General features: G+C 58.5%; 2 protein-coding genes and 1 long non-coding RNA gene across 4 annotated transcripts in view; 2 read left to right on the forward strand and 1 right to left on the reverse strand.

Annotated features, from left to right (window-relative positions):
- The first annotated feature begins 1,229 nt into the window (after positions 1-1,229).
- Positions 1,230-17,638, forward strand: part of LOC140700278 (uncharacterized) — a 43,615-nt gene continuing 27,206 nt past the window's right edge. Inside the window, exons 1-2 of the long non-coding RNA XR_012078662.1 lie at positions 1,230-1,519; positions 2,504-2,645. This is a non-coding gene — a long non-coding RNA (uncharacterized lncRNA). The remainder of the gene's footprint in view (positions 1,520-2,503; positions 2,646-17,638) is intronic.
- SOX10 (SRY-box transcription factor 10) lies at positions 1,516-11,780 on the reverse strand. 2 transcript variants are annotated; one of them, XM_072973496.1, is made up of 5 exons: positions 11,567-11,751; positions 11,407-11,452; positions 10,554-11,065; positions 5,681-5,949; positions 1,516-3,414 (listed from the first exon to the last, which is right to left on the reverse strand). In XM_072973496.1, exons 3-5 carry the CDS (start codon positions 10,985-10,987, stop codon positions 2,711-2,713), a joined length of 1,407 nt encoding a protein of 468 aa, XP_072829597.1. In that variant the 5' UTR covers positions 10,988-11,065; positions 11,407-11,452; positions 11,567-11,751; the 3' UTR covers positions 1,516-2,710. The 2 variants fall into 2 exon arrangements, with proteins under 2 accessions (XP_072829597.1, XP_006207134.4); XM_006207072.4 differs by lacking the exon at positions 11,407-11,452 and having other exon boundaries at positions 1,691-3,414; positions 11,567-11,780.
- On the forward strand, positions 11,087-14,462 carry LOC102528630 (uncharacterized). The gene is given in 7 exon segments (XM_072973871.1): positions 11,087-11,148; positions 13,708-13,756; positions 13,758-13,904; positions 13,906-13,987; positions 13,990-14,252; positions 14,254-14,401; positions 14,404-14,462. Coding segments are annotated over 7 exon segments (810 nt in total).

A 17,638-nucleotide genomic window follows, 5' to 3' on the forward strand; every position in this document is an offset into this window, starting at 1 on the left:
ATTGGACACTCTTTCCCTGAGAGTACAGGTAACAGAACTGATGATGGAGGGGTATTTAGTGGCGCACACAGGGCCTGTCCCTCTTCTTCCCAACCTTTTTTATTAGTGACCTGAATGAGGATATCCAAGTTTCAGAGACGTAAAACTCTGAAGGAGAGTTATAGGTTGGATTCAGAAAATTCCAAAGGATTTAAGATAAGTGACGAAATGGTCAAATCAAACAAGATGAAATCTGTTAAAGATCAGTATAAAATCCTGCATTTATCTCCAACACAACAAAATCAACAAAACACCAGAAAACAGCTAATATACAGTTCGGGGGTGATCTGACTTGGCCGCAGGTTTTATGCACAAGAGCAGGGGTTCTGCTTTGTGGCAGCCACGGTTTTGGCCAGGTGGCCTGAAGAGCTTGCATGCCACAGCCTCCAGTTGGCAGTTTGGCCTCCCTGGGGGACTGGGCTAGTTCTTGGTGCTCCCTGTCCCACCCGAGGGCCTAACTAGGAGGTGAGGGGCTGGAGCCCACAGGCAGAAGAAACAGATACAGAGCTGGGGATGCTGGTCTGGAGCGGTGAAATAAGCATCGCTCCAGGTGACAAGCGGAAGGAGGGCAGGTGGAAGAGATGGTGGTTAAGAGCGCAAGCCTTGGAGTCAGCTGGCTTCATATTCTGTCACTAGCACTTCTTGGCACCAACCTCTCAAAGTGTCAGTTCTCCATCTGGAAAATGGGGATAATGACTGGACCCACTCCCTCATAGACCTGAACGGTACAAAGCACTCAGCCGGGGAGTGCTCAGTGCACGGTAGCTATTAGTTACTATGAGCTGGGTATAAGGAAGGACTTCCAACCACCAGAGCTGTCCATCAGTGGAGCGCGGGGGAAGACATTTCCCCTGTCCCTGAGGTGGAGGAGCTCCTAGCCCCTGAGTGCAGGTTGGAATACTGCTGAGGAAAGAGCTTTTGGGAAGGGAGCCCTGAAGGATTAGATGGCATGTCTGCCATCCTGCTTTACACTCAGACGTGGGCAGCTGCTATGAGGACTTGCCTGGATCCTGCACTGGGTGTGTGTGTGTGTGTGTTGGGGGAGCTGGCAAGAGGAAGGTACAGTGAGAGGAGGCCCATCCTCCATCCTAATGGCAAGATGGGAAGACAGCAAGCCTGATCCACCTTTCTTTCAAATACCTGTTCCTTGAATTCTTGGCAAGGCCCTCTCTCTGCAGAGTGAGCAAAGGGGCTGCTTGGAAGGCACTCTGGTGAGTTCCAGCTGAGCCAGCAAGTGGCCCACCTGCAGTGTGGGCACAGCTGGGCTGCGGCCAGGGCTCCCACCCAAGGCCTCAGTCCTGAGCACACACTGACCCCACTGTGATGCCAGTTGTCCTAACCCATTGCACTGGGAGAGAGGAGACCTTTGGATTATGTGTCCTTTGCATTCAACCGCTAGCTACTTTCAGAAAGTGTTTGAAGAAGCACAGGTACAGGGATAAGAGACCAAGAGACAGGCCAGGTCAGGCCCACCAAGCAGGTAACCGGAACCTTTAATTTTATTATGTGGAATGCTTAATGCAGAGTTAATAGGGGCTGGAGTACCTAGGAGAGGGGAGGGGGAGAGGGAGCTACTGAGATAAATAAGAGGGAGGCAGTAATGAGTTACTTGTGGACCACGGGGGCTGCAGAATAGGAAAATAGGGGCAGAACAGAGCTACATACTTTATTCAAATACCACTGGGAGGCAAAGGGCAAAAGGCCAGGGCAGAATGTACACGTCAGGAGTTCAGTGTCTTCAGCCTGCTGCCAGCAACCTGGGTCTCCCTGGAGCCGAGGGCTTGGGCCTGGGCAGCTGTAACTCTCGAGGAAGCCCAAGGAGTTGGGGCTGACAGAGTAGGGGCCACAGAGCCTGGAGGGAAGAGGGAGTTGGCAAGGGCCCGGGAGGAAGGGTCTGAATTGTCTCCGAATCCTTTCCCGGAGCCCCTGCCTCCTTGCCTCCTGGGATGTGCCTCAAAGTCTGCGAAGTTGCAGTGAAGGAAGACCTGGGCCCTCTTTCTCCATTAGACAATGAGGTTATTGGCACAGAATTGGATCTGGGGGGCCTCTGTGCCAATTCCTTCCTGTGTTTAGGAGGGGAAGGGGCACTCAAGGGATGAGGAGATGGCCCTCTGAGCCCCCACCCCACCCCTACTCCATCAAGGCTGTTCAAAGCTGTCCTTAGCCCCCAAGGGGCAGACATAGCCTGCTCCAGGCCCTGATGCAGGTCTCTGGTTGGCTTGGGCACACGACACAGGAGGCACGGATTATGTCAGACCCCTCATTCCCCACGAAAGAGGAAACACGGGCATCAGAGTGGCAAGGCCTCCGATTCCCATCCCACCCTCGAGGCTTCCCCTCCTTCCAGAGGAGGATGAGCAGGGCCTTCTCAGATCCTGGGGCCGAGGGTCATTCCTGGGGGGAAGGTGCAGCCCCTCATTTTTCAGTCTAGGGGCAACAATCAACCTCCTTCTCCTCTGCCCAGCCAAGTTGCCCAGGGCTGTGCCTGGGCTGGAGCCCGGACTGGATGGGGTGGGGTCATCAAAGGCAGTGAGCCAGACAGAAGGCCTTCCCCCAGCTGTCAGCCTCTGCAGCCTCCTCCACAGCCGCCACCGGGCCTGAGATGGGTGAGGAAAAGGGTGCAAGGGCTGGGGGAAGGGGCAGGGTGGGGGTGGTGGTGACAGGAACCCCTTTAAGGCCGGGACAGTGTCGTATATACTGGCTGCTCCCAGTGTGTGGGGCTGTGGGACTGGGGCCCTGAGGGGCTGGGGTCAGAGATGGCCGTGTAGAGGGGCCGCTGCGAGGGCCCCATATAGGAGAAGGCCGAGTAGAGGCCAGAGGTCTGGCCCGAATGGCCATAATAGGGTCCTGAGGGCTGATGGTCAGAGTAGTCAAACTGGGGGCGGGAGATGGAGGGGAAGGCAGAGCCGTAGTGGGGCAGACTGAGGGAGGTGTAGGCGATCTGCGAGGTGGACGGCTGGTCGGTGTAGTGCGGGGGACCCTGGGGCCCCGCAGTCTCCGTCTTCACCTGGGCTTTGGCATCCACACCAGATGGCGAGACCGTGGGCAGAGCCACACCTGGAGGCTTGGAGATCCAGGCCGAGTGTCCACTGGCCACAGCCAGGGCACTGCCCAACCCGTAGCCAGCTGCCGAGTAGCTGCCCACATGGCCTGGGTGCCCATTGGGCGGCAGGTACTGGTCCAACTCAGCCACATCAAAGGTCTCCATGTTGGACATTACCTCGTGGCTGATCTCACCGATGTCCACATTGCCGAAGTCGATGTGAGGCTTCCCGCCCTCCCCCATGGAGCGCCCATCCCGCTTGGGGTCTGCCTTGCCCGACTGCAGCTCTGTCTTTGGGGTAGTCGGAGGGGTGGGTGGGCCATGGCTCTGGCCTGGGGGAAAAGAGACAGAAAGCGGGAACTCAGATCAGAGGCTTCCGGATTCTGATGGTTCACTTTCAGACAGGATGCCTCCAGGAGGCTGAGGGCCCATCACTGCATGACCTTGTGAACTTTACATGTTTCAGCAGCCCAAGTTGGCATTTAATTATATAATGATCTTGGGTTGATCTCCAGTTATTTATGAAATTCTCCAACCTTAGGAATGGGTCCTGTCTCCTACCCAGAATAGGACTCTCCTCTGTCACCCACCTCCTGGAGAGACCTGCTTCGTTTTGAAAAACCTTTCCTATTGGAAAGGTCTTCCTCACACCAGCTGAAGTCGGCTTCCCTCCCTGCTCCCGTTGTTCCTTAGCTATTAAGCCCGATGGGGTCTGGCCGTAGGTCTGGATTCGCCTGCTCTCTCTTAAGCACACTGGGCCTCTACTGGCTGCTCCTTCTGCCGACCTCTCCCACCCTCATCATTTTGCTGGCTTGCTTGTCCCTCCTCCACTCCGACCCCTGAACAGCGATGTGTGGCATCCAACCCCATCCCTCCTCCCAAGATCACCTCAGGTGCTCCTTATTCAAGGAAACCTTCCCTCTGACCCAGCCCCCAACGACACTCCCAGCTCCTGTCACACATTGCACTGCCTCGTTGTTCCTCCAGTTGCCTTCTCCCTGCCTGTTCAGGGGAGCCCTGAGATAAGTGGCCACTCATCCTGACCTGGGGGAGTTCTCCCTGAGGAGGGGTAGCTGAGCTTTTGAAGGTGAAGAAAAAGCCCAGGCCCACACTTATGCTGTGAGGTGGTTCTGTACATGGTCCAGAGTCTTCTGGGGTGTGTGTGTCCCTGAAGGAGTGTGAGGGAGGGATGGCTGGACTGGGGATCCCATCTGAGAGAGAACATGTTCATGGTCTATGAAACTGGGCACTCCCTGCGGGCAGGCCTGTGTCTCCTCCATCAGACCTGGGGCAGTGCTGTGTCCTGGGCTGGCCAGAGTGTCTGGACTTTGAGGTTGAATCCTGGCTCTGTCACTGTGTGACCCTGGGCAGACCCTCTATCTCCTCTTATCACTTAACTTATCAGTAAAGCAGAGACCAAGCAGCTCAGATATGGCCTTCTCCTGGAAGCCCTCCTTGACCAGCATCTGGGGCATAGCTGGATATTTCTGGAGATCTGACTGGGTGGGCAGATGGATGACTCCTCCCTAGAGGTCGTGCCTGCTCTGGGTCTGGGGTTCATGGGTGCTTGTTTCTTCCTGTACTTAATTTGCTTGTTTTCATCCCTGCTCATCCCTCTAACCTGTGGGCTCCAGAGGCCAGGGACCATGGCTCCTCATTTGTACACCTGGTGTCTGCTTCTGGGTCTAGCACAAAGGAGGACTCGGAGCGTGTCTCGGAGCGAAGGCAGAGCTCTGCTCCCAGAGACTTCCCATGGGCCTGACCCACGTGCAGTGTTGTGGACACCGTGAACACCAGCGAGGCAGTGGTGGTGCCAGCAAAGCCCTGGGAGCCAAACTGCCTGGGCTGAGACCTCAGCTGTATGGCAAGTGACTCTCGGTTTTCTGTAGAGTTTACTCTCTAAAATGAGAGTAATTTGCCACACAGCTCAGGTCTGAGCCCAGGCAGTGTGGCTGCCTCTTCAAACTTTAGAATGATTGAATGAATTAATACACATCAGGCAATTAGCACAGTTCCTGGCACACTGTAGGTGCTCAATTAATGTTAGCTATTTTTTTTTCTTTTATGAGGGCAAGGTAATTAGGTTTATTCATTTATTTATGTTTGGAGGAGTTACTGGGGATCGAACCCAGGACCTCGGGCGTGCTAAGCATGTGCTCTAGCACTTGAACTGTACCCTCCCTGCAGTGCTAGCTGTTATTATGACTAATCAGAATGAAACAGGATACCCTGTGTCTGGCTCTTCCATGGCAGGTACTCATTATCACATGCCGTGAGATTTCTCCTCCATCTGATCTCCTGTTTCTCAAAATCTTGTCGCTTGGTGTTCCTTGGTGTAACTCCTCCACCAGCCTCCATGGCCTCCTTAACTGGCCTCTTCACCCAGCAGCAGGGCCCTTTCTGTCAGCCTTGGCCAGAGCCATCGTGCCCAGCCACCTCCCCTGACACCTGAGTCCCCACTGAACTCCCTCTGGGCCCCTGGATCCCAGCTGGGGCAACTGGTCAGCCCTTCCCAGAGCCCAGGTCTCAAGCCATCCAGCCTTTGCCTTTCTCCACTGCCCAGGCTCCCCCTACCCAGGCTCCCGGCCCCATGCTCACCTGAGGGGTGCTCAGGGTTCCCATCCGACATTGGGGAGCCCTCTCCTGGGTGCCGGTGGTCCAGGTGGGCACTCTTGTAGTGGGCCTGGATGGCAGCAGCACCGCCCTGCTCGGCCTCCCCGCCCGGGCACTCCGACTCCCCCTGGGCTGCCTTCCCGTTCTTCCGCCTCCTTGGCTGGTACTTGTAGTCTGGGTGGTCCTTCTTGTGCTGCATCCGGAGACGCTCGGCCTCCTCAATGAAGGGGCGCTTGTCGCTCTCGTTCAGCAGCCTGGGGTGGGGTGGTTGGGGGAGACAGCAGAGGGGCCATCGTGATTGTCTGCCCTGGGAAAAATGAGGCCCTGGGATGGGGAGCTCAGCAGGCAGAGCCTGGGGTGGGGGTTGTGTCATTTGATTTATGGACTGAAGGACGTGAGCCCAAGGCACCACAGCCTCAGGGGGCAGTGGTCTCTGCCCCCAAATCTCTCAGGGGCTGGAGTGTGAGAGAGGAATGAGCCTGCAGCTCCTGAGGATGGAGTTAGAGCTTATGAGAAGCCTAGAACTTCCTTCAATTCAAGAAAGGGAAAACCTTTCTTGTCATCAAAGCTGTCTGCAAGTGGAGCTGGCTGCCTCGTTAGGGGGTGAGCTCCCTGGGACTGAAGGTGTGCAAACAGAAGCAGCATGGTGAGGGGGAGGAGCACAGTGTCTGCTACTTACTAGCCGTGTGACCGTGGGCCAGTCACTTCTCTGAGCCTTAGTTTCTTCACCTATAAAATGAGGATGATAATACCTACTTCACTGGGTGTGGGACTGGCCAAGATAACGGATGGGAAACGTGGTGCACCAGGTCTGGGGATGGGCCAGCACCTTGAGCAATAGGTGCACTTCTAATGCTGCTTGGGGGGTGGACGGACAGGAGGACCTGGGGTGGAACCTCTCAACTCTGGAATATGGATTTGTGAATTCCAGTGTGGTGGGGCCGAGGGAGGCAGGATATGAGTACCCCTCACTATGTAGGGGCCACTGCTTCCTGGGGGAGATTGCATCTCCTGGTTCACAGGGTGACAGAGGGTAAAGGAAGCTAGACTGTTTTCTGAGAACCTGGATGGGGGCAGACAGACTCTCTCCCTGGTCCAAGCCTAGCCAATGGATGGCAGCCTCTAAAGGCAGAACTCCTGTCCGCTGGACTCTAGCCTCAGGCCAGGGCTGCCAGGGGGGAAGTTCAGGGCTTGGCTGCCCCAGGGCGAGGAGGGCAGGATGGGGGTACCTGGCAGAGGAGACTCAGAGGAATAAAAGAGACCCATAAAATCCTAGACATAAGGGACTCTGCTGGAGCAGCTGTCCTTCTGCCCAAAGGGCCTCTCTCTCCAGCTGCCTGCCCCCACAGTGGGCGCCCTCTTCACCCAGTCAGCAGAAGGCTGAGCCCTCCCTGCCCAGGATGGGAGGGGGGTGGTCATACCAGGCACCTCCTAGCGGGCAGCAGCATTCCTCTGCAGCTTAGCCTCCCCCAGCTGCTCCCTCCCCCTAGGCCGCCCAGCCCAGCCCTAACCCAGCTTCCTCCAAGGGTCCCTCTAGCTGAATGATGGGATGGAGACCCCAGACCAAGGCCTCAGGGTGAGGGAGTGGGATGCAGGCTTTCTCACCCCAGCTGTGCCCCACCAGACAGCCCAGGGAGTAGGTGGGGCAGGCCCACAGGTGGGTATGGTGAGGGGAGGGGGCGCTGCACGTGAAGGCACCTCAGCCAGCCGTGGCCCCGCCACAGAGGCTCCCAGGATGGCTGGGGATGCTGTGCTTCCACTCCCACCCCAAACCTTCCCTGTGCCCTCTGCCCAGCTGGCAACTGGATGTGAATCAGCAAGAAAATGTCAGGGGGTGTGGAGCAGAGGCACAGGCCAAAAGAGGGAGGATTCCTACTTTGATCCCATTGGTGCCTCTCATGCTAGTTCCCAGCCGTACCCTAACCTCGGTAGAAACCTAACCCGGGCAGGGCACAGGTGTGTGTGTGTGTGTGTGTGTGTGTGTGTGTGCCCAGGGCTGACCGCCAGCCCCAACCCCAGTCCTAGCCCGACCCTAACCTCACCCCTCAAAGTCAATCCCAGCCTCACCCAGACCTCCAGCGTCGGCTCTGTTCAACCTGTCTCCTAACACCAAACCCACCACATAATCCCAATCCCAAATTTAATATTGACTCCAGCGCCAGCCCTCACTCAGTCACCACAGCTCTAACTGCAAACCTCATCCTCATCTGCACTTCACCTCGCCTCTGGCCTCTGGGTCGCCAAGGTTTGGAATAGGGGTGGGGAAAGAGTAGGCTGATTCCCCACTCAAACTGGAATCCCCAACAGGGGGGCTTCTAAGGAAGAGCACTGGCTGCTGCTCCATCTGCTCCTGTCAGGGAAGAGGCCTGTGGGCCTGGGGGTCGGGAGGGGCTCCAGCCTGTGACCACACTTCCAGTCTCTTGGCTCTGGTTATTCTCTCCAGACAGGTCAACCAGTTTGCCACCAGCACCATAAGATCAGCATCTAAGTCCTTTCCCAGGCAGGCATGACTGTCAGAGCTCACCCAGCCACTTAGGAGCCAGGGCCTGAAATGTCGGTGTGTCTGACCCCAACCCACTTCCATCACCTCTTTCCAGGTGTAGGGCCCTGATTTCCAGTTTGCTCTCCTAACCATCCCCCTTCCTGACAGCCTGGGAGTCATGAGCCTGGGGGGATTTCAGGAGCCCCTAGACAGACTGGCCGGCCCAGCGTATAGCCAGATGCCTCCCAGGGCCCTCACCCAGGATCCAGGTAGCCCACCCCGCTGTTGGCATAGCCTTTGATCCTTGCCATTGTCCTGCCACCCTCCTACCCCTGAGGTTGGGTCCTGAGCAAGCAGTGCCTGCTTTCCTGATTGCCGCACCCCAGGTTGGCCCCTGGGGGGCACTCTGGGCCCCTGTGCAGATAGCTTGAGTGGTGGCCAGGAACAAGTCCTCCTGCAGGGGCCTAGGCCTAAGGTTCTGGGCTGGGGGAACAGGGACAGACAGGGACAATGGAGGGTCCAATCTTAAATCCTTGGCAGTGGGGTACAGGAGGAGTGGAGGGGTCCATCCTTGCTTTGACGCTCTCATTGGGTTCACACTGTAGTGTGCTCATGGTCCCCAGGGCTTTTCTGCCTGTCTGTCTCCCTTCTGGTTGTCTGTCTCACTTGCTCTTCTCTGTCCCATGGAACCAAGGGTACTGGCCTGAGCTGAGCCCTAGCAGGGTGTGGATGGACTCTGGGCAGAAGAGCTAACTTTAGCCTCTGCTCTTGGGTGGGGCAAGACCCTCTGAGTCCATGCAGCAGGTTGGCTACTGAACCTGGGGTCTGCCAGGGTGAGCAGAGCGCCCAAGAGGGATCGGGGAAGAAGAAGGGGCACCAGGCCTTTAACAAACACATGGCCAAGGACAGGGATGGGAATCCCTCTTGGTCTCTTGCGGGCCTTACTGCTCCTTCCACCACCCTAAGCCTTTGGCCTCCTAGACCCAACCTCCACTGTGCTGGGGCTGGCAAGGAGAGGGTGGCAGGCTCCTCTGACAACACTGAGACTGTCTGAAACTCAAAGTCTCCTCACTCCTGTTCTCCTCTGCCCCCACCCTCACAACCTCCTGACCATGTCTTAGAGTGAAGGGGTGACCCACTTGTCACCAAGAACGGTGTGGCGAAGACTACCGGCTGAAGAGTCGGGAGACCTGGGTTTTGGCCCTGGCTCTGCCACCAGCTGTTATATGGCCTTTGCTGTCCCTTTGCCTTTCTGGGCCTATCTCTTGGGCAGTCTAGTGGGGAATCAGGTGACCTCAGCAGGCTTGCATCTCCTGGGGCCCTTGTTCTCTTTCTGGGCCGCCCAGGACTTTTGGGGGCGGTGGAGGGCAGAGTTGCCCTGGTCAAGGGCCAGGCTGAACCCTAGACCTGAGATGAGGCTGACTTCCTCCTTGGAGGTGGGTGTTTTGGGGCTGGTTCCAGGGAACCTGGGACTCTGAGGGACCGTGGGTAGGAAAGGGGCTAACGTTTCCTCCTGGCCAGGACTCTCAGCTCCAGAGCTGGAGGGGTAGGAGGTTACTCAATGCTGGGTGGGGCCCTGGAAAGGAAGATGGCGCCCTGACTGGGAGAGGGAGGAAGGGAGGGGAAGGGACCAGCCTGGCAGCTCAGGGACCCGGTGGGAGGGGGAGACTTCTTTCTATGTGTTCTCTTCTCTGGAGGATGAAGAACCTCTGGGCCTGAAGGAGCGGCGGCCAGAAAGGCATGGTGAAGGCAGCTGGGATAGGGCAGTGGCTGATCTGCCCTCCGCAGTTCTCCGTCCCTCAGTTTCAAAGACGCGGGTCTGAATTTCTTGTTTGCCGCGTACGCCTACCCCCACCAGTTCTCCACCTGGCTGCCTCACTTTCCCTGTCTCTCCAGCCAGGCCCTCAGTTCTTTCCCAAACGTTACCCACCCACCCACCCCACTCATCTCGCATCCCGCTGACAGCTGAAACCGGTGGCAATGGCACCCTTGAGTGGCGTGCCTGTAGGAAGGGGGTTAATGACGGCCTGGGGTGTGGAGCCCTCCACCAGCCTTCCCTCCCTCCAGCCTTCACTGTCTCCCAAGAAGCCCAGGCCCGAGTGCCTGCCACGGACAGAATTCCAACCGCGAGGGGGCGCCTCCCAGCCCGCTGCCCCGGCAGGGGAGCCGGGCCTAGGCCGCTAGAGTTGGAAGCGAGCGCAACCCCAAGGGGGTACTTTGGGGGAAGGGCAGGCCCGATGTCCGCAGCTGGTCTTCCAGTCCCATCGGGGAGGTGGCTGCCCCAGGAGAAGAGCCCAGGCGGTGCCCGTCTAGCCCGAATCCGCCCGCAGCTAGAGGGCCCGCAGGAGCTCCCCGGAGGCGGGTCGGGGCGCTCACCTCCAGAGCTTGCCCAGCGTCTTGCTGAGCTCCGCGTTGTGCAGGTGGGGGTACTGGTCCGCCAGCTTCCTGCGCGCCGCCTGCGCCCACACCATGAAGGCGTTCATGGGCCGCTTGACGTGCGGTTTGCTCTTGCTGGCGCCGTTGACACGCACGGGCATGGGCACCAGCGTCCAGTCGTAGCCGCTGAGCACCTGGCTGACGGCCTCGCGGATGCACACGGGGAATTTGTCATCGTCCGCCTCGCCGTCCTGCTGCTCCTTCTTGACCTTCCCCAGCTCGCCGGGCCCCGGGCTGGCTCGCAGGCCCGATCCGCCGCTGCCGCCGCCGCCGTCGGGCCCCAGCGAGGGCGCGCTCCCCGGGGACAGGCAGCGGGGCTCCTCCGAGCCCACGGGGCTCAGTTCCACCTCGGACAGATCCTGCTCCTCCGCCATGTCGACCCCGGCCGCCGCCGCCTCGGCCGCCTCCCCGGGGCCCGCCGCCGGGGTCCTCGTGAAGAGTCCAACTCCCACCTGGACGGAAAGGAGGGCGCGATGGAGCAGCGTGCGCGCAGCCCCGACGGCGGCCCGGGACGCGATGCGGGCACAACCCCGAGGTGGCACCCACCCTGTTCCCCCTAAACCCACAGCAGCCCCTGGGCCCGCGCACATGCCAGACCCTGGCTCGGCCTCCTAGCTCCCGCCTCCCTGTCTTCCCACCACCTGGTCCCAACCGTCTCTCGGTGTGGGTGGGTTTGGGTGTTTTTTTTTTTAAACCTCCTCTTGGGTGGAGGTTTGTTGATGGAAAGGAAGAAAAACGGACTCTTTATTCTGCTCTAATCCTAGCTCCTGGAATTTCCCACCTTTTCTCTCACCTTTCCTTCTTCCCTTCCGTCTACCCACGACAGAGTCTAGAGGAGCCTGGTGGGGAACAGATGCGGGTGTCAGCCTCTCTCCACCCCACGCCCCACCGCAGGGTCCCAGACCTGGGCCCCGGAAGGGAGGAGCGGAGGAGCGGGCTGCGCACTCACTCACCTCCTCGGACCTCTCCTCCAGTCTGGGGCTCGTCCTTAGGAAGTGGAAAACCGAGTCCCAAGGTGTGCGGTCCAGCTCGGGGCTGGGGGGGTGACGCTGGTGGGCTGGGAGGGAGGGGCTGGGGGCCCTGAGCCTCAGGCCACGGCCTCGTCAGGACAGAGCCTGTATCCTCACCACCAACCACCCTGGCCGGACAGCCTGAGACTGACTGAGCCCTGAGCTGCTGCCGAGGGCTGGGGAAGGAAGGAGGGGGAGAGGGGGAGGGGGAGAAGGGAGGGAGGGAAGGGCAGAAGGTGGAGCCTCCAGTGCTTTCCTTCATCCCCAACACTCAGGGCTCCTCCGTCAGGCACCCCCACCCCAGCTCCCCCGCTGCTGCCCCAGGCCCATCCTGGGAGGTGTAGGAGTGGGGGTGGTCAGGCCAGGAAAGCCAATGGATGCAGGTGGGCAGGGTCAGAACCTGTTGCTTGGAGGAATATTGGGCCCAACTAGGACCCCCCAACCCTCTGCCTTAGGTGGCAAAGGATTGGGGAGGGATGAGGAGAAGGCAAGTGAAGATTCTATTGCATGTGAGGGCGCTGGCCTGTGTTGCTTCACTTAAGACCTCTTATTGAGTGCTTGATTGAGTGCCAGTGGCCAGGCACTGCTTCCCAACCTGTGTCAACCTACCTCCTACCCCCCACCCAGGCTGCCCTTTCTGTTTCAACTTAAGAGAAGATCGCAGGTCCATACCTGGTTAGGCAGGACACAACTGGACACCCCCTGCCCAGGGCAGAAGCCCCAGCTTCACCCCTGGCCCCCTCTCACCAGACACTCAGCACACATAAGGGCTGGGCTGGGTTGGCTCAAGGTAGAAAGACAGGACTAAAGTGCACAGGAGGCTGGGTGTGAGCTAGGCTGGGGTCCTCTTCAAGTATATCTGAAAGGCTTCTGGGGCCCCACTTCCTGGGACCCAACTCCTACCATCCTGGGTTCATGCTTTTGGTATGGGAGGCCCAGTTCTGCTTGTCATGAAGTCCCGCACTCCCCCACCCCAAGAAAGGGTGGGGGGTTGTCCTGCCTCCCTCTTCCTCCTGTCTACCCACTTCCCCCCTCAGCCGCATCCCCAGCCCGGTGACCCCTCTACTTTTCTGTCCTGCCCATCATCCAAGGCTTTCCCAGGTCTCTCCTCCAAAGATCACAGCCCCTCTCTCTTCTCGAATGGTGGGTGTTGAGGCAGAGGTGAGGGTGTGCATGGTGGATGGATAGATGGAGCCTGGGCCACGCTGGTAGCCACATTTGGTTCTGAGCTCCTCAGCAGCTGGGCAAGGCCCCAGGCCCACCCCAAGGGAGTCCTGTCTGGAGTGAGGCTGGAAAGGGGGTCTAGGCAAGGCCTCAAGCTTGGGAAAGGCCAAGCGGGTGGAGGGGGTGGGTAATGGGACACAATGAGGTAGTCACACGAGGCGAAGGCATGTTGGGGGTGGGGGGAGCGGACATTGGAACACACACACACACATGCTCGCACACACAACCAGCCAGACAATCGGGCCAGTGTGTCTGGGGCCTCGGAGCCCAGTGAATTAGGAGTTTGATAAGGGTTTTCTCTTTCTCTCGCTCGCCGGCCTTGGACAATCTCCCCCCAGTTTTCCTCGACGCCACCCCCGGCGCTGCCAACCCTCCTCCCCCCGCCTCCCTTCTCTTCCCTGTGCCCAGACTCTTGTTCGGGGCCTTGAAACAGTGAGCTGTCTTTGTTCGAAATACAGGTGAACGGCAATCATGTGATTAACACACACACACATAAAAAGCTTTTTAACAGCGCCCGGCCGGCCTCAGAACCGCCCAGAGAGGAGCCGCCCTGGATGGACAGAGGGACGGAGGGACAAGCATCCAGCTGGTCGTGTCCGGCTGCCCGCAGCAGTCTCCGACACCCGCTGCTGCCTGCCCGCTGCCCGCCTGCCTGGCATCTCTTGATCCCGGTGGGTCCCCGCTCATCCTTCCACCCCTTGGTTCCTCCTCTTGAGGAGGTGTGGTGTCTGTGTTGTCTGTGATTCGGCCTGAGACCCCCTGGAGCACAGAGGGGTGGCTGTGGAGGGTAGGAAGCCAGGTGTGGGGTCCCACAGCTCCCCTCTTGACTCCCCGCCTCCACCCTTACCCTCTGGGCCCAGCTGTGCCAGGATGAGGGTGGGGGTGGCAGTGGGCGCTCTAGGTCTGCAGAGAAGCCACACTGGACAGAGGGGACCTCTCTTTCCCCCTCCCTCTGTCTCTTTCTCTCTCTCTCCTCCTGTTTCCACAGTGCTGTGCTGGGCTTTCTGCTGAGAGGTGCTGGGTGAGGCAGGTGGGCCTGCAGGGGTGCGGGGAAAGTGCTGTCAGATGCCCAGGGCTGTGGGTGGAGGGTACCCCCTGCTGTAAACACACTACCCACCATGCTGGCAACTCTGATCCCCTCCATCCACTGCAGGCCCTGGGGCCCAGCTCTCTAGCAGGGGAGGGTGAAGTTCCCATATTCATCCCTGGAGAGCAGGGAGTTGGAGAGGGGGAGGGCTCCTGGATGAAGACACCAGGGCCTCAGCTCTTGGCAGAGCAACCAGGTGGCCAGTGCCACCTTCTGCTCCCTTCTCTGCTCGGGGTTGGAGGGGTCCTTTTCCCTCTCATTCCCGACCCTTCCCCAAGGATGCTGGTGTCCCCCTTACCGCAACCCCCATCCTGGGTGAGGCGTGGTGACTGGTGGACTCAGTAGCCTGTTCTCTCTCCCCAACAGGGAGGGCCCAAAGTATGAATGTAATGGTGAGATTCAGGCTTCCTTCCCGAGGCAGAGGCCTTTCAGGAGTAGCAGGATTTTTTCTGGGATCCAACCTGGGTTCCGTGGGCTGGTCCCAGATTTATACCTCGGATGGGCCCCCGACAGGAGGAGAGTGAATGAAATTCTGTCAGTCAGACGTAAACGCCCTGATGACCCTGCCTGGAGGAGCTGCATTGGTCCTGCTTTGTGGAAGGCCCCACCCTTGGTTCCCAATCCTGAACCCCAGTCCCTTGTCTGTCCCCTGGGGCGATGGTCACCTCCTGTCTGCCTGCCTCCCAGGACCCTCTGAGATGAGAAGGGGAAATCTGCTATTCGGCCAAGCCAGGGCTGCGCAGGCTGAGGGGTGGGGCTGGTCAGGTCGAGCTTCCACTCCGGCCTTGGTTTCCCTAGTTGGGCACTCCCTCTGAGGACAGGGCGGTGGGCCCAAGGAAGGGATGCTGGGAAGGCACTCTGCCACCTCTAGGCACCACGTGAGTGAGACCTGCATGGTCCAGGCTGTCCTCTCTCTCGCCCCTCAGGCCTGGGCCCCGCTCCCAGTTTCTGAGCAGCTCCCTGGCGATTGCCTTGAGCCTGCTTCTAATCCTTGCTGCACTTGAGGGTCACTGAGGTGTCTTAAAGACACACAAAGCCTGGATCCCCTGCAGATTGTCTGATTCCAAATTTCTGGGGATGAGGTCCAGACATGTTTACTTTTTGAAGCTCCCTAGGAGGCCCTGTTCTCCCTCACTGGGGTCTCTGAAATACCAAGGCTGTGTTGAATCCCTGCAGAACCCAGAATCTCCTGGGAGAGGGGAGGGTGCTGGGCTGTGGGCCCCAGAGCTGGAGGCCAGAACTGCAGGGACCCTGGGCTGTGCAGGGAATTGTGGGGATGTGGCAGGGGAGGCGCTGTGTTTGGGGAGGGGGAGGGCTGAGGGGCACGGGTCAGGGTCAAGGATACATTAATGACCGAGACAGGAGCTGAGTCTGGGTGAGTGTATGAGGGGTGGAAGCTCCCTTAAACGTTTCCTAGCTCCCCCACTCCCACCCCCCACTCCCCCAGTATGTTCTTCTGGGTTTGGGTGCAGTGGAAAGAGCACTGGTCTTGGAGTCAGGAAATCCTGCTGCTAGTATCCACATGGCCTTGGGCAAATGATGCTGTTAACCTCTCAGGACTTGGTTTTTGTGTGTATATAATGTGGATAATTTAATATATCATATCCCCAAGTGGATGGGAGAATTAAACAAGAATACACACACACACACGTGCACACATACACACACATTTGGTGCGGAATAAATGCTCGATAAATGGTAATTAGAAAAATAGTTTAGGGACCAGGAGGTGGGGAATGCTCACTTCAGTTCAAGTGCACAAGTGTTTACTGTGCAGCCGCCATGGATTTGCCTCAGGAGCCTGTAATCTGCCTGTTGAATCCCGACATCGGACCAGGGCGGTGTGTGATAAGCCTTCATGAGTGGGCCTCTCCTGTCTGTGCCCCTTCGGTAGCGAAGGCCCACACTTCCAGAGTCCCCCAGGGGCTGGCCCAGCTCGGGGCGCCTCTGTCCACGGAGTCTCAACAACTCTGTGTGGGTGCTGTCATTATTTTCCATCTAGGAAGGGAACTGAGGCACAGAGAGGTTCAGTGACGTGCCCTGGCTCACCCAGCTAGTGATGGGAGGGAGTGGCCTGGTACCCACGTGCAGAGCCCCGGGGGCTGTTCCGTCCTCCTCCCGGCCCCTCTCCCCCAGGACTTTGCACTTGCTCTGAGCTCCTAGTCACTGCTTACAGCCCAGCTCAGAGGCCCTCTCTCTAGGAACGCACTCTTGGACACCCCTCGGTTGGAATTCTCTTCCTATATTACTTCCCTGGAGAGGAGAGGGAGATCGTTTCATTCTTGCCTCACCTCCTCACTTCACAGCCTGGCATTCAGTCTCCACTTTCTACGGGGTGCCCCCTTGAGGGCAGGGCCATGCCTTCCTCGTGGTCTCAGCCTTTCCAGCACAACCTCAGGGAGTCTTCTCTGGGCTGAGTTGCAGTCAGAGTTCCAAGGACAAAAAAGATAGGGGAGGCTGGGATAGCGGCTTCCTGGAGGCGGAGGGCCTGAGTGCTCGGGGAGGAGGGACAGCATTCCAGGCCTGTCCCAACAAGGGCTCTTGCCCGTCCCTGTTTCTGGTCCAAGCCTAGGGTCGAGGACCTGGGCCAGGAAGGCAGCTCCTGGGGCCCAAGCTTTCCTTCCCCTCCAACCCCACCCACTCCGGGAACAAGGAAGCCGGGGCCAGTGCCCAGGGCTGCCTCGGGGCAGCTGGCCTCTGCCCTCTTCTTAGAAGCACAGAGTGGAGACTGCTTGTTCCTGTCATCCAGACCCAGCTGCTGGAAAGCGTTTCCTGGTGTCTGCCTGAACCTCTCATGCTGCAGTGAACTTTTGTGATTGTACCCTCTGTGCAGGACTCTGGGCCAGGAGCTAGGGTGGGGATGTGATGGGGGCCAGACCTGGCTTTGAGAAATTCAGAGTTTGATGGGAGAGACTGACATGGAAACCCAGAATGCTGTCACAGCCAAGGTCCTCCATGGCCAAACAGGGATGGAGGCTCAAGTCCCAGATGGGCTGTGGGGGCCCTGTGTTGCCTCGGCCACCTTCCTCCCTCTCCAGGCCTCATCTTCCTCATGCGTAACGTGAGGGGCAGGCTGGGTCATCTCTGAGGGCATTTGCAGGTTCGATAGCCCAAGAAATCTATTTCAAAACAAGAGGCCGATGCCTGACCCAGTGTTTCCAAAGTGGTGCCTCCGAGCCTGCTGTGTTCCTCAGAAGCAGCACCTCTTGAAAAGACAGTTTTGTGGGAAAGCAAGTTTGGGAAACACTGCTTTCCACTTTTTCTTTTTAGACATGCAGGGCCTTTTAGGGTGTTACAAGCGCTAACGGCTGCAGTTAAGAAATGGATCTTGAAAATATTTATCCCCCAGTCCTCTTTCTCCTCCTTCTTCTCCTAACTTCTTTCCTCTGGCTCTGGTCCTTTTCTCTCCTCCATCCTTTCTCCTAAGAGTCAAGAGCTCTGAGCCACAGAGGGCCTGGACATCCCTTAGGGCACAGTCCTCAGTTCCTTAGTCCCATCAGTCCCCACCCGGAGCTCTACCTCCCCTACGCACGCCCTTGACCTAAGCTGCAGTCAGGTTTACCCTCCCCAGCCCCGCTGAGCTGCCCAAACCCAGCAGGCCAAGCCTGGCCCACGGGACACCTTGCCTGTTAGCTAAGGCCTAGAGCCTCCTTGTCTCCCACCTCGTTCGCCATTCCAGCAGGACATCATCTGCTGTGAGCTCT

The sequence above is a fragment of the Vicugna pacos genome, chromosome 12 (genome assembly GCF_048564905.1).
Source record: "Vicugna pacos chromosome 12, VicPac4, whole genome shotgun sequence".
NCBI lineage: Eukaryota > Metazoa > Chordata > Mammalia > Artiodactyla > Camelidae > Vicugna > Vicugna pacos.

Excerpts from the sequence above, each read along its gene's own strand:
- SOX10 (XM_072973496.1), bottom strand. The coding sequence starts at position 10,987 with ATGGCGGAGGAGCAGGATCTGTCCGAGGTGGAACTGAGCCCCGTGGGC. Across the intron at positions 5,950-10,553 it reads ACGCTGGGCAAGCTCTGGAG|GCTGCTGAACGAGAGCGACA; the intron begins GTGAGCGCCCCG and ends ACCCCACCCCAG. Across the intron at positions 3,415-5,680 it reads GAACCCTGAGCACCCCTCAG|GCCAGAGCCATGGCCCACCC; the intron begins GTGAGCATGGGG and ends CTTTTCCCCCAG.